This window comes from Haplochromis burtoni, unplaced genomic scaffold (genome assembly GCF_018398535.1).
Source record: "Haplochromis burtoni strain Fernald_Lab_line unplaced genomic scaffold, NCSU_Asbu1 Contig_52, whole genome shotgun sequence".
Lineage (NCBI taxonomy): Eukaryota > Metazoa > Chordata > Actinopteri > Cichliformes > Cichlidae > Haplochromis > Haplochromis burtoni.
Window position 1 is genome coordinate 2,038,002 of NW_024582413.1, and position 15,192 is coordinate 2,053,193.

General features: G+C 40.5%; 2 protein-coding genes across 4 annotated transcripts in view; both read left to right on the forward strand.

Annotated features, from left to right (window-relative positions):
- The window catches only part of syt3 (synaptotagmin III), a 41,886-nt gene extending 34,753 nt beyond the window's left edge, over nucleotides 1-7,133 (forward strand). The window contains exons 11-13 of the mRNA XM_005921785.2: nucleotides 147-276; nucleotides 3,379-3,472; nucleotides 3,950-7,133. Of these exons, the coding sequence (XP_005921847.1) occupies nucleotides 147-276; nucleotides 3,379-3,468 (220 nt within the window). The 3' untranslated portion in view covers nucleotides 3,469-3,472; nucleotides 3,950-7,133. The remainder of the gene's footprint in view (nucleotides 1-146; nucleotides 277-3,378; nucleotides 3,473-3,949) is intronic.
- Nucleotides 7,134-12,698: 5,565 nt separating this feature from the next.
- Nucleotides 12,699-15,192, forward strand: part of med25 (mediator complex subunit 25) — a 31,162-nt gene continuing 28,668 nt past the window's right edge. For all 3 annotated transcript variants that reach the window (XM_014333427.2, XM_005921780.2, XM_014333429.2), the window contains exons 1-3: nucleotides 12,699-12,835; nucleotides 14,884-15,033; nucleotides 15,115-15,160. In XM_014333427.2, coding sequence (XP_014188913.1) covers nucleotides 14,888-15,033; nucleotides 15,115-15,160 — 192 coding nt within the window. In that variant the 5' untranslated portion in view covers nucleotides 12,699-12,835; nucleotides 14,884-14,887. The remainder of the gene's footprint in view (nucleotides 12,836-14,883; nucleotides 15,034-15,114; nucleotides 15,161-15,192) is intronic.

The window sequence follows — 15,192 nt, forward strand, 5'->3', positions numbered from 1 at the left end:
TGCTTCTTACAAGCCCTGTCTCCCTCCTTCTGCTTTTCTAATCCCTCTCTTCAACCGTTTCCTTTTCTAACTGCTTGTTTTTCTCTCTCTCTCTCTCTGTCTCTCCCATCCTCGCTTCCACTCCTCCTGCCCTTGCTGCGTATCAGCATCGGTCATAACGAGGTTATAGGGATGTGTCGTGTAGGGAGCGAAGCTGAAGGTCCGGGGAGGGAGCACTGGGCTGCCATGCTGGCCAATCCTCGCAAACCAATAGAGCACTGGCATCAGCTTGTGGAGGTAATGAGCATACGAGCGTGTGAGTCTATGCGTGTGCATCTGTGTGCTTTCACTATGAGTACATATGCTTGGGTGCTGAGCATAACTATAATAATTTATACAATATGATGAAAATGATTTAGCATTAGCATAGTAACAGTGACATTAGCATGGAAGAAATGGTACAGTTTGAGTGGAAGGAGTAGCAGTGATGGAATAATTACTCAGCTTTTGTTTAAACTCTTCCTCTCTGATGGTCCCAGGCAGTATTTGTTATTAGAGCACCGACAGGCTGCAGAGCATGACACATTCACTTAAGAAGCCGTATAATATTACCTTGACTTAAAGTGAAGCAGCTGTTGCTGAATTTCATATTTGTTGCAGTGGATTTGCTCACAAACATGGGCTCACAAACATCAGCGTTGCTCTCTTTTATAGATTTTATTAGGTCAAATTTGAAAGGTTAAATCCTCAGAATTTGCTGGTGGTAAGATTAAGAGGACTATTTGCATTTCAAAGTTCTTGACCAAACGTCTCTATTCCACTGAGCTCAGAGTTGTTTAGGTTTTGCCACTGTTAGTGATTATATTTGGGAGTCTATTTTCAGGTGGAAATGTCAAACAAAAGCAAAGGCCTTTAGAGGTCTAGAAAAAGAAGCAAAATAAAATTCAAAAACATTCTACCATAGGTAAGAGGTAATAACAAATACTGCCTGGGAACATATGCACTTTCATATGAGAGTTAAAAGTAATTATTACGCAGGATGTGCCATTGTGTGAAACACCTCCTAATCTCTATAATGCATAATTATATGTAGATAAGCTTAGATAAACGTCATCATTTCCAGCAGACAGACTTTCTTATCTTTTCTGAGTCAGGTAAGCTGTTTCCTTACACTGCTCACATCCACCATATGAAACAACAGCTGCTGGCTCTTTCATATTTACGTATATACCTCGCACACTGTTGCACTGTTCCTTTAAAGTGGCAGTTCACCCCAAACTAAACCTACATGTTTGCCTTCGTCATGTAGTGCTGTTCATCTATTTGAGTGAGTCATCCAGTTTTGGAGATTTGACTGTTGACTGTAGAAATGTCTGGCTTCTGCCTGCTTTGCCTTTGATGTGCCAAAAAAGAGCCATATTAAAAAACTCTGCAGAAATGTCTTTTTTTGGAAGGCATGCACTGGTTATTCAGGAAAAAAATCCTCAGACCTGAGCGGCTTCATGTAGAAGCCATTTTCTTTCTATGAAACAACACCTGCCAGCCAGAGGAAGCGTACAGCCAGCTAATGTTACAGCTCAGCTGAGTGTTTGCATCCTGCCACGCTTTCACAAGCGTGAGCCTCTCGTCACAGGAGGCTGCACCCTTCCCTCTGCTACGGTTGGTGTAGTTCAGTAGACAGAAAAAAAGCATCTCTTTCAATTTCTGGAAAATGACATCTTTTCTGTGAATTTTCAACTCTTTTTAGTTTTTTTTGTTGCCTCTACTGGAAGGTTTTGCATGATTCAAAGATCCCTTTGTGTCTTTTACTGGGGTTTGCAGTACCTTCGTTAATCCTCTGTGTGAAACAAGCCTTTTTGGCAGTCTTACTTTGAAGCAATCCCTCCTTTTAAGCCAACTTTTTCTTCTTGGCTACTCCTTATACACAGAAGGGTTGGTGAGTAGAAAGAATATCTGCAATCAAGTCTTTAGAGACGTCTGAGGTGTCATCTAAAGCCACCATATTAACCTCCTAAGACCCGAACTCTTCCACGACATGCATTTTTAATTTCTCTTTGGTATTCGGGCACATTGGGGCCCGATGAATGTTAAAAAAAAAGAATTAACAGATTTGTTTTTTACCTTATTTTTATTTTTAAGAAAAATAAGAGCCACATATGAGGATATTCGTTTAAAATTTTGATAGAACAGTAGCAGTATAATGTCCTCATAAGTGAATATCAGGCCAATGTAGAGCAAAATTGAGTACTTTAGTCTAAATTACCCAAAATGTGATGTCCACATATGTGGATGCCAGGTCCTAGGAGGTTAAAGAAAAGGCAGTATGTACAGCTGGACACCAAAACAATAGCTAAACAGCACTGCAAGCCACAGATAAAATATGTGTTAGATTTGGAGATTAACTAAAACCTTAAATACTATTTTGAGAAAAAAGTCGAAATGTGAAGATTAAAGCTGCCGTTTCAAGTCAAGCGACTGCCAACTCTCTACAAAATGCCTCGTGTACATGAGTTAGTGAAATTGTACTTCAGTAATGGTTTCAGTAGCAATCACACAGTGTGGTGATAAGTATAAGGACATTGAAGAGACGCAGAAAGCTGCATCTGGTCAGAACAAAAAAAAAAACACACAAACTTGGACGAGTTGGCCAGATTTGTACAAAATTAAATATCCGGCAATGGACAGATGCAAGGATGTCGATGTTTACAACCCTCGTGCAATAAAGAGAATGTATGTTGTGTCACAAGACGCAATAATGGTAAATGGCCTGCATTTGTATAGCGCTTTTCTAGTCCATAGGACCCCAAAGCGCTTTACACTACATTCACTCATTCACCCACAGGCGATAGCAAGCTACATTGTAGCCACAGCTGCCCTGGGGCGCACTGACAGAGGTGAGGCTGCTGGACACTGGCGCCACCGGGCCCTCTGACCACCACCAGTAGGCAAACACGGGGTTAGTATCTTGCCCAAGGATATTTAACATGCAGCCTGGATGCAGCCTGGGATCGAACCACCGACCTTCTGATTAGTGGCTGACCTGCGCTGCCACCTGAGCTACAGCCACCCTAGCTGATAATAAGACAGCCGATCAAGTTGCTTCAATAACTCTACACGTGGCATTTTGCAGAGGGCATATCAGCCGTGGCAGCTGTTAATAATTTTTTTCCTTAATGTTGCCCTAATACTGTGTTGCACTGTAACTCTGTGCATAACACATAAGCAACTACACTTTCCACCTAAAAGTATGATAGAGAAAGTAAGATGAGTAGCCGTGGTACTTCAGCATAATGTATAAAATTTACATTTTCTTTTTCCTTTTTTTTAACTGAATGTATCAAAAGTGTTTTCTTTGTCACAAAGAATTAACATAATTGTCAAACGTATTCTTCCTTGCAGGAAAAAGCAATCGGTACATTTGTGTCAAAGAGTTCCACCACATCCTCCCCAAAGCCACACATCGTGGTGGACAGTCCCCACTCCGATTAAAACTGTGAGTCTCTCCTGACTTCGTTCTTTCCACGCCATGGTTTCTGAGCTATTATTTTCTTGTCATCAGGATATGGTAATTTGTGTCATCACTCCGGTAGCAATAAAATATCTCCTGGAGTTAAGCTTGTAAAGTGGATGCACTTTTTTTTTAATCTGAAAGTGTAGTACATATCTACAAAATGTGCAGCAGATGCTTCTCCAGACAGATTTACACTGGAAAACTAGTCAAGTCTTTAAAAGCATGACCTGACTGGGAATGTGTGATAAAGTGGAAGCTGTGGAGCTGTCAGATGTAGGAGCTGTAAGGCAGAGGCATGTGTATAATCTCGATGTTATGGGTTATATAATGCATCTCAACCCTCCTCCCTACAAACGTACAGTACGGCGTGCTGTTTATATCTTCTCGACCCCCCCTCCCTCCCCCTAACTCACACTCTTCCTTAATCTGCTTCTCCCCCCTTATTCCTTCTTTCCTCAGGTCATCATCATCTCTACAGCTCCAGACTTTGCTTTCTTTCTTCTCATCTGTGAATAATTCTCTCCATCAAAGAAAGAGAGACGTGGAGACACTGCTAGTGTCCAACTGCTAGTGCTGTTCTGCTCCTGCTAATGAATCCTTCAACTCCTGTGCTGTCTTTACTGAACTGGAGGGGGGAAAAATCAGCTCCATCCATCACAAGCTACACTTTTGAGCATCAGACTACACATTTACAAACACATGTGGACACTTAACGGTACAGTGGACTGAAATCAGGTGTACATTTTGGGATCTAGCGAGGAAACACCCACCCACACACACACACAGACAAATACACAAATACAGAGTTTGTAGTATGTGAGTAGTCCATGTGTGCTTCAGATTAGTGTAGTATTTCATCTAGAAGGAGTGTGACGTGACAAACTTTTTCTCTCTTGAAAACTAAAAAAAGTCAAAAGTAAGCCATCGTAGAATGGTCATTTCAAACAGGACCAAAGGTTCATGCCCTTGTACAGACTACAAAAGAAGAAAATCCTTATGTCAATATTTTTCTTTTAGTGTACAGTATATGCCGTACTGTATAGGAATACATCTCATGTAGTACTAGCAGGGCGAAATATCCACCGTGGATACTCTCGGCCATTTTGGACGCCTTCTCCAGGGTTCCTACCCTCTGGTTTCAGAGTTAACTCGCTTATTTTCCCCAGAGGAAAGATGACGAGGCATCCAGTGGTCTTTATTGATGTCAGAAGAGCGAAAAATGAGGACAGACTCATTGGTCTAAGCATGTTACATAGCCTTGAAATGTGTCCCTCTTCCTCATGCTTTTTGTCACAGTCCTCATGGTGCTCGTTAGTATTTTTTAAATTATTTTGCTCTGTCATTTGTGTGAAACAGTATACATGCAACCATGCGGAAATGAGTTTATTCATGCCATTTTTTTTACGGTCCACTGAGGATGAGATGATGCGAGACACGAACTATTTGATCGACACTGGCTTTCAGGCCAAATCGCCAGACTTTTCCTAATGTAGGACAAAACGGGTTCAACGAATCCTGGCTTTAGGATTGGACCAGCATCTGTTTGGAGTGCACTAGCTGGAGGATGTATCCCACACTGAAGGATATCACCACTCTAATTTATTTTTCAATCATTCCAGGACAATGTGTTTTTTGTTGTTTTTGTTCCTCAAGCTTCAATTGACAAAATTATTAGTCCATATCATGTCACCGACAAGACTTTAGGAGGACACACACGTCCGTGTTGCTTTTATTAGTGTGTGTTTCTGTGTTTGTGGGCGTGTTTGTTTTGTATCGTGCGTGTCTGTGCGTGTGTGTATGCCTGCGTGTCACTGTGACCTTGTGTGTGACACGTTTTTGTGCTCACCTCCTCCTTTTCCTCCTCTCCCGTGTCCTTTTCCTGTCTTGCCTCCCTCGCTCCTCGAATCCCGGCATCCACAGACTGTGAAAAGCGCGTCTTGGAGCCAACTTTGTGTTGTGTCTTTACAAGGAGCTATTTTCTGTGTGTGTGTGTGTGTGTGTGTGTGTGTGTGTGTGTGTGTGTGTGTGTGTGTGTGTGTGTGTGTGTGTGTGTGTGAGTGAGTGAATGTGTATGTACTATACGTGCCTCATTGCACTAGGTGGGGAAGCACTGTCTTTCATAGACATTAGTTTGTATTGTCTATGTCGTCTCTGAAATCAGCTGCCAATCATTCAGCCCTTCTCTCCTCTCTCACCCTTTGCCTGATGTAAGTAACTGTGTTGATTGTGTACTTCTTTCAGTAGTTTGTGTACTGTATGTCCGAGGGAAAATCAGGACGGCGCTGGCATTGATCATTTTAATTGTTGGGTGTGTTTTGATTACATTCATGAGAAGGAAGACAACAAAAAATAAAAGGTTTAAGGGAAAAAAAAAAACAGATCAAGATAAATTTAGATCCCCATAAAGGCGAGACATCAGGGAGGAGGTGTTGTGAGAAACGAGCGCTTGAAATATCTGCACTACTTGTGTAAACCGATACAGACTTTTCAAAGCCATGTCTGTCACCACACTGTAACCTCAGCAAAACAGTACAACACCTCACTGCAGCTACTTGTATTGTTGCCATTTCAGTCTCATCCTCACGTGCACAAACTACACACGTGTGTGTATTTTGTGCGTGCAGTTTGGGGATGGGGGGGGGGGGATCTAGTTTTCCTTTGGATCAGTGAAGGTAGCAGGAGGTTATAATTACATCTGAAAGTATTTTGTGTTGTTTGTCAGATGGGGGGTTATTGATCAGCTTGTATAAGTAGATATGGTATTGATCCATCGGTCTAGAGGCCCCATAAACTCTCCTCCTTTCCCAGCCTCTCTCCTTCTCTCTCTGCTTGTGTCTACCCTATTTAGCCCTAGTGTTACTGCCTTGTGATAGACTGCAAAACTCATACTGGAGCCAGCACATTCCCTTATTCTCCTCCTCCCTCTGTCCACCCCCCCACCCCCACCCCATCTAAACCCCTCCCTTTCTGTTTCTGTCTGTCTGATTACTCATTTTCTCCTCCAGCAATCCTTACCTTTCCTCCTGCAACTCTCCATCACCTAACCATTTTTCCTGCTCTACTTTTTCCTCCCCAGTTCCTTCAGCTTTCTCCCCCCATCTTGCCCTCTTTCTTTCTCTCTGTGTATGACAACCCCACCCCACCCTTTCCGTCCTCCTCCTTATTCTCCCCCTCGCTGTCTTCTCTCGTTTGTGCAGTTCCGAATGGTCATGGGGAAACATGTTTGCATGCTTATATTAACATGAATGATGTCAACTTGATGCAATGAAAATTATATAAGTGATGCTTTAAGCAAAATCTGACAAAGAACTTGATACTAATACTACTAATGACGACTAAAAGGAGATCTAGCAGATGTTTATCTCTGTGGTCAAAAACAACACTGAAGAAAAAGGATTGTTTATGCTGTATTTATCTTTCTCGAATTGGTATTCCTTTTGATTTTCATTTGTTCTTTTTATATATAATTTATTCAAGAGGTTTACTTTTTTATTGGTTAATGCTGAGTATTTTGATTGAGAGGTTAAGCCAGGGCGATCGTTTCAGTCGAGATAGCTGTACCAGGTCGCAGGATGTCTGTGAATGTGTAAGTAACAGTGTGGCTGAAGTAATGATCATGGAAATAAAGGATATGTATCATCCAGCCTCGTGTTTCTTACTTCCCTTGATGCACTGGGCTGTCACAGATGCCAGGCAGTGTGCTACGTGCTATATATAATATACAAACTTCACAAACTTCTGAGCATTTCACATGTCCACAGTGTATATTTGCCTCAGGCATAGAAGGTAAGACCTGGATAGAGACTGCCTGAACCCTGAACTTTTTTATTTATTTTTTGAGTTTTTGGACTTTCAGCTGTGCATTACGTCGCATGTAATTATTCAGCCACTTTGTCATGAATTCTTTATTGTGGCCACATTTTGCCTAAATGCAACGTGGAGCACCGTCGCCTGCCCTGTGTGTGCACCCACATCTGCACTCCTACTTCTATTTTGTCTCCCTTTCTTTTAGAAAAATCACTCATATCATTTGTCATGTGGTTATTATCCCTCGTTAAAGCCCACCAGCAGCAAGCTGCACCTCCGGTGTTTCAGCAGAAAGCAGAGTGAGGAGGAAGAGGAAGCTCAGATGTGCAGAGGAATGACAGAGAAGGAGGATTAGGGGGGGATTAAACAAATGAAGGAGGATGAAGAACCACAGAATGCCAGCGAGGAAGAGAACAGGAGGAGGAGGAGAACACAAATGGGAAAACCTGGAGGAGAGAGGCGATAGCTGCTTGCAGGATGAGTGGAACTGGACACAGGAGGAGGTGGAGGAGGCTAGTTCTGTATATAGACACACTCATAAAGGGGCACCTGCAGCATACTGACAGTGTTAACAGTTCAAGAAGTGCAAAAAACACACACACACGTGACATCGACCAGTTAGCACAGCTTTAATGGGCTACGCTCTTGAGCAAAAAATGAGAGGAGGGGCTGGGTGGGGGGGGGGGGGGGGGTGCTGTCTCCATGGCAACTTTCCCACCGTGTAAAAAAAATCATTTAGTCGGAAAGACATTTCACTCAGTTCACTGAACTGAAAGAGGCAGAGAGGAGGGAGGGGGGAGCAAGTGAGACACTGGGTGTGGGAGTGTGTGTGTATGTGTGTGTAGCATAGAGCTGTGTGTATCACGCTGGAGGGACAGATCTAACGGTATCTAAAAGCTGACAGCAATGCATTAACCCTTATTGCAAATATATCTGATTATTAGACATAATGATAATGAATTCGCCTGCATCATTAAAGATGTATGCTGTAACTCTGGGTGATGCTTTTGGTTTTATAGTTTTCTTAACAGGACCATCTGCATGGAGCCCAATCTTTATGTAACATGGTGAAATTCACTTTATGCCACGACATTAAACCTGTGTCTCCAGCGCGCCGGAAACCTTTACGTGACGCCCAACTTTTGCTTTCTCATTTTGAAAGTACGCCAACCACTTATTATGCCACGTATACAGTTTTTAACATTTTATTCCAAAACTATAAATAATACCCGAAACCTTTCAAAATAATGAATTCAATGAATGCATGCAAGTGGAAACTTCAGCCAGCAGGGGTATTAGAGGAGCCTGCCTCTGCAGGGGAGCAGTGTATTAATACAGGAGTGAGCCCCAGGATCTGACCTTCTCTGCAAACTGCTGCCATGGAGGAACTTGCTATTCACCTGATAAGCACAAACTTATGTAAAACATCCACTGACATTAAATTGCCGCATGCATGGCTTTAAATGATGAATGCTCGGGAAGTTCTGTACAAGATTAGAAACTGAGGTAAAATCCATAATTAAACTCTGTTTTATTACTTTTCATTGCTGGTCCATGATTTGACAGAAAAAGGTAATTTTCTATGAAGATTTTTAAAAATACTATCAGATCTAATACTCTGGGCAGGAGTGTGTCTAGCAGAGCTCATGGGACGGAGCTGTCTAACCAAAATATAACTGAATTAATTATCTTTGAACTAATGACACAAATAAATTTTAACGCATTCATTTAAATATGTCTGTGTTACTCCACTTTCTGCTTCCACCTCACTATATGTTGGATCCAAATATTGCATTTTGTTCTCCATGTCATTTATTATAAAGCTTTTAGATATGATTTTAAAACATAAATTTAAATGTTGCCTTTTTTATATGTTTTTGTTTTATTTTTTGTTTTTTAATAGTTTTTTATGGTTTAAAGTGATTTACACATTAATGAATAATTGTGATCTAACAATTTAATGCCTGTGCTTCTGGAAATTGCCCCTTCCCTTTACTTCAGGCACCTTATTTATTGCTAAAACCTTTCTTAAGTTAGATTTTGACATTGCTACTTCACCACTTTGCAAAACAGTTATTCAATGCTGAAGAATTTTCAGGCTCTTTTGCAGCACAGTTTTTACGTATTACATTGTTTCAGGTTGCACAAAAGCCTACAAATTACACCTAAGGTTTTCAACATAAATTTTTCTACATTGGATTTATTTCTGATCAAATATTACGATTTCCTGTTGGCCACTTTTCCTTCACATTCATGGAAACGCCTCTGGTAACCTATTTGTCTGGTAACCTATTTGTGTGGATGCCATTGTATCAGCATGCTGGCTGTGATTACCTGTTGTGAGGCGACCATCTGGCCCTCAGCATCCCAGCTGGGTACCAATGTCAGGAGACGGATTGTCTTTACCATACCACCTGGACCTTGCAGACATAGATAGCTACAGCACCAACTATATTTCTGATTCATATTGTATTATGTAATTCTGTGACCAAACAAGGAACATAAGAGGAAAAAAAGAAAAAGAAAACACTGTCTGGTCTTCCAAAGGCATACACAGAAAGCAGGCCTTCTGTAATTGCTTGGCAACTGCTGGCATTGTGTGTGTTGAAGTTCAAAGCAGCGAGACACACTGTATATTCCTCTGAGCGGCAGAAAGCATCAGAGTTGCAAAGTAAAGGGATGCCTACGCAGGCACACACACACACACACACACACACACACACACACACACACCATCCATTGTGTCAGTTTAATTTGGCCATGATGCTCATTCAAAATAAAAAAGCTCTGTGGAGGAGCTAATGTTTGCATCCAGGGGGTAGCCTTGGGCATAAACCCTCCCTCAGATGAACTTTCTTTAGGTCGCCTGAAGTGTTCTTGCTTACTGACGCCCAAATAGAAAAGCTGCTTGAGCCCACAGCTTGTTGCCCTCCTTAGAATTTAGGTTAAATTGATGTGGAGCATTGTTTCTGTGGGAGGGTTTGAGCTTGATTAGCTCTGAAGCGCTTTGCTGAATGCTGTGCTAAGCTGACTGACTGGCTGGCATTACCACAGGGAAGGGGATGCTATTGTTGGACCCACAGAAGCAGCATGCCGATGTGTTACAACTACAGGTTAGCCTCTGGTGTATTGTGCTGATCTGACAGCAGTTAATGTGCCGATAGCTGCTGTGGTAATTATGTTCTTGTTTCCAGCACTGAGGTTGCAAGGGGAATGTGAAAGCCTTTTTATAGAACAATGAAGTTATGAAACCATGAAATCCAGAAAAAAGCAACAACTAGGTTAAGAATGTCAAGCCGAAAAATCACAGGCCATGCTTTGTGGTGAAGATGTTTTTCTCAGTACCATGGATTTTGTCTCGGTAGCTTTTCCTATATGTAACTTACTCTAAACATATACCGAATATAGATAAACAGTCTAACACTAAATTAAAGGAACTTTAAGTTAAAATGTGTAGCCTGCTCTCTGATAACACCATCATCAGTTCATCATCACTAGATATTTGCTGACATCTGCTGGAGGTCTGGATCACAAGCACTTGGATATCTCCAGCGTTTGTCCTCAGAACCCTATTCGAAACACAAAAAAGAAAATAGTCTGGTTTTTTTGGGTTTTTTTTTTTTGGGGGGGGGGGGGTGTTTGGTGGGGGGGGGGGGTTTGCTGTGGCAACACTCAAAGATTTCAATTTCTGTCTCTTCAGTACTGAGTATAAGTTTGCATTAAGCAAATTAATGTGTGATTCCTGTCCTTTGGACTTCGGGAAATTTCATCTGAATGCACCTGCCATTGTTATCTGTAATAGTCAGCTGTCTGGATTTTTCTTGTGTAGATTTCAGTTTTACCCTTGGGGAAAGCCCTCTGGCTGCCTCAGGTTGGTCATTAGATAGATTTAAGGAAAGCTAACTGGAGCCTTTCCTCATCACTCAGGCACTGAAAAGCAAAGATGAGGTTTAGAAGTCTGAGCCAAGACAATATTTACTGATGACCCTGCACCTCCATGTTTCATTATGTGGAGCAATATATATTGAGGGCATTTCATTTTCAGTAATTGCTTACAAGCAGCCAGATAGCAGAGACGTCCGGGCCTGTTCTGGGCACTTACACATCAGTTATGGCAATGGCAAATGTTTATGGGCCAGACGTGGTCTAAAAAGTCATGAAGTGGATTCCACCAAGTTAAGCGTGGGCTGGAAGTGACCCAAACACTTGGAAGCAAGAAAATACCACAATACTGTGTGAAGAATTAATGGCTTGACTGTTTTTTGTTTTGTTTCTTTTGTTATTGTTTTGATGTTGTTGTTGTTGTTCTTATTCAAAATAGAACTAGATGAAATTAGCATTTAGGAAAACACCTGGACAGATCATGCTATTACAACTTTGTCTTCTGTCCCTTTTTGTTTTTTTATCCTCACCTCTCCGTGCTCCCGTTTCCCACTGTCACCAAGTTCTTGGTCATAGGGGATCATCTGAATGTTGGGATTCTCTCTGTTTAATATTGTGTTAGAACGCACTTGAACTGACTGTTGTTGAATTGGTGCTATTTAAATAAAATAAACTCAAAATGAATTGGCCTTCAGTAAGCCTAAGAAGACAACAAATAAATTCGACAAGGTAACTGGACTTCTTTAAGCTTGCAAAGACCCACTTATTTAGGTACATATCTGCTATGTGGGACCACACAAAAACATCTTTGACTGATGAGGACCAAAGCTATTAGTTTTGCATTTTCTATTAATTAGATTTCATTTTTATTTCATTTTTATTTTGTGTTTTAAGGGAACTGCCAGTGCTTTTGTTTAGTTTTAAATGTTTGAAAATGTTTCGATTTAGTTTAGTTTTCATTACTATGAGGGGTTGGTTTTAGTCTTTGTAAGGGGTATTGATGTGAATTGTTACTTTTTGTGAAACCGATATTGAAACAGTGGTTCATTTATTCTGGTGTTGCTGGTTTACGAAACATCTCTAGAGCATATTTTCACGTTTTGTTTCTGATCATGGTAACCCTAATTTTTCGTTATGCTCGAAAAACGTTTTTCTTGGTTACAGTGATATTGAAAGTGAATTCACACATCCAAGTTCTCCAGTCGTAAGCCAAATTTCACTGAATTACTTTTGATATTAAAGCATTTTATTTTCTCAATAATGGACAGCAAGAATTGAAAATACCTTAAAACCGTGTCACCGTCTTAAACATTTTAGTATACTTCTATAATTTTGTGTGTTAGAACGGCTTGAAACCCCTGGTATTTTGTGTTTATGGTAATTCCCAAGTTGTATCGTTTTCGTTTATTTTCCTTTTACTCCTTTCGGTGTTCTTGACAACCTGATGTATGCCATATTCCGCTTTGTTGTTATTAATAAAGTTTTTCTTTTTTCTTTTTTTAATTCTTGGACTCTTGTGGGCATGTCGTTTCGTCACTTCCGCCAAAAATACAACAAATGCTCACGCTAACTGTGCTGTGTAATTCAAGTTAATTTTTAAAGTTACAGTTTGGTCCAACCGGTTCAGCGGTTCGTCGGACAGCCACAGTCCATCAGGTCAGTCTACATCACTTAACAGCTTGAAAAAGGCTTGTTAATTGGGGTTATTTGAACTATATTAGCTTGAATCGCTCACTGACGTTTGCTGTGCTAGCTAACGCTAAAACGAAAGCTGTGCGCACTTCAGCTGTTGTTGACTTCGTTAGCTTGCGTTTAACCTCCCCTTGGCGATAATGTCGATTAGCAATATTAATTATGGATTAATGATTAGCGACTAGAGTACCAGCTTGGTTTTAGGTCCTACCTTTAAAACTGGAGCGCACAGCTATCGCAGCAAACATCTGGTATTTTATCACCGGTTTAAAACAAACAAACAAAAAGAAACAAAAAATAAAACATTTCTCGCAAGTGTGCTACACTGAAAAACACATGTGCTGTTTTTGTTTTTCTTTGAGAAAGAATAGCAGACTGTTACAGCTTCACAGAGGTGAAGTCACATGCTTCCATCGTACTGTAGCTGCTGGATGTCCCTGAAATCACTATCTTACATTGGGGTGTTTCAGCTCCGAGTGATTTACTTGTGTACCTGACAAAACAAACTCAAAAAAGCAAATAACATAGATAATCGAGCTCGAATTAAGGTAAGAAATCAAACAGGAAATTAAACAAGGTAACGCTAAAGATGGTATCCCAAAAAGGTGAAGCTGTTCGTATGGACTTTGCGTTTTCAGTTGGAGAAACGTTTCGTCACTCAACCAAGTGAGTTCTTTAATCTTAGTTGACTGCAGGTTATAAACAGTGCATTTGCTTATTGACTAAAACTAACACCACTGGTGACTATTGGTTTGTGGGGTGAGTACAGTACTGTTTAAGCCATGGGTAGCTTCAAATACTTAATAGCTGGAAGTATATATTTTTTCTTAAAGATTCAAAGTAATGGTACAAGGTTCGCTGTCTCTTCAATGACAAACACAACATCAGCTGTGACTGAAGAAGTCACTTTGATGAGTGATGAAATGTTTTTCCCACTGAAAACGCTATGTCCAGATGAACAGAATCAACTTTTTGGGATTTACTTACCTGGATGATTCAGCATGCATCAAGCCACTAAAGATATTAGTTCCGATAATAAGAAGACAATATTAAAAAATTAAAATGTAATGCTTTCTAAATGAATATATATGAAATGAGCAGTAAATTAACATGTTTTTGCTTTTGTTTAGTTTTAAAGGAAAATTGTAGTTTAACTTGTAGCCCAATGTGTCTGTCTTCTCACTGTGCTGCAGAGTATACGTACAGATCATAATAGATGCCATAAATACCATAAAGGCATTTGTCTGTGAAGGTTCTCAGTCATCCAGGTCATCGTAGCCTAAGGAGCTTGGAAAGAAAAGCATCTGGACTTTAAGTTGCTTGAAGACATTTCACCTCTCATCCGAGAAGCTTCTTCAGTTCTAAGGTCAAATGGTGGAGAGTCCCAGATCTGAAGTCCAGACGCTTTTCTTTCCAAGCTCCTTAGACCACAAGGGCCTTTCATCTGAGTTTTAACAAAAGTGATTTTTAGAATTGTTTTGTCATTTTCAATGTCAATTATAGCTTTTTATGATTATATTATGAATTATATTTATTGAATCAAGATTTAAGAATATCAGAAATGCATTCAAATAGAAAGGTAGGTGTTACGACCCGGCTCAAAAGGCGCAACATAAAAAAGGAGATGAGTATCGGTGAGAAGAGGTTTCATTTTAAAATGGAAAACCAGGTTGGCTAAAATGGTTGCTGCCACCAAGGCAAAGACAAGTGAGCTCCCTGGGAAGCTTGCCTCAGGTATGCTTTTATCCACACCTGACTAGGTGTGGCCAATTAGCACCAGCTGAACACACTGAGCAGATTAGAGGCTGCAGAGGGACGTAACAGTAGGTAAGAAGCTTAGAGTTACATGTACCAAATCCTACTAATGCTGGTGTTGAAGAAATCAGTCAGACTATATTTATTTATTTATTTATTTTTAACCAAGAAATATTTTTCACACCTAATTTTGGTTTTTATTGTAGTTTTGTTTTTTTGTTTTTTTAAACTATGATAACCTTCTCCTCTGTATCTAGATCTATGGTGGCAGGTTCGGCACTCATGGAGCCATCCAGTAAACCTGGGCCCAACCAGGTGGCTGATGTGGTGTTTGTCATTGAAGGGACAGCGAACCTTGGACCATACTTTGAATCTTTAAGAAAAAATTACATACTTCCAGCTATTGAGTAAGTATCTAAAGCTACCCATTGTTTCCTAACTCATTAATGTCATGTAGCCATGAATTAATTTTATTTCATTCACCACAGGTATTTTAATGGAGGGCCTCCAGCAGAAACGGATTTTGGTGGAGATGTGAGTGTTGCTGTAATTCCTGTTTTCTATCT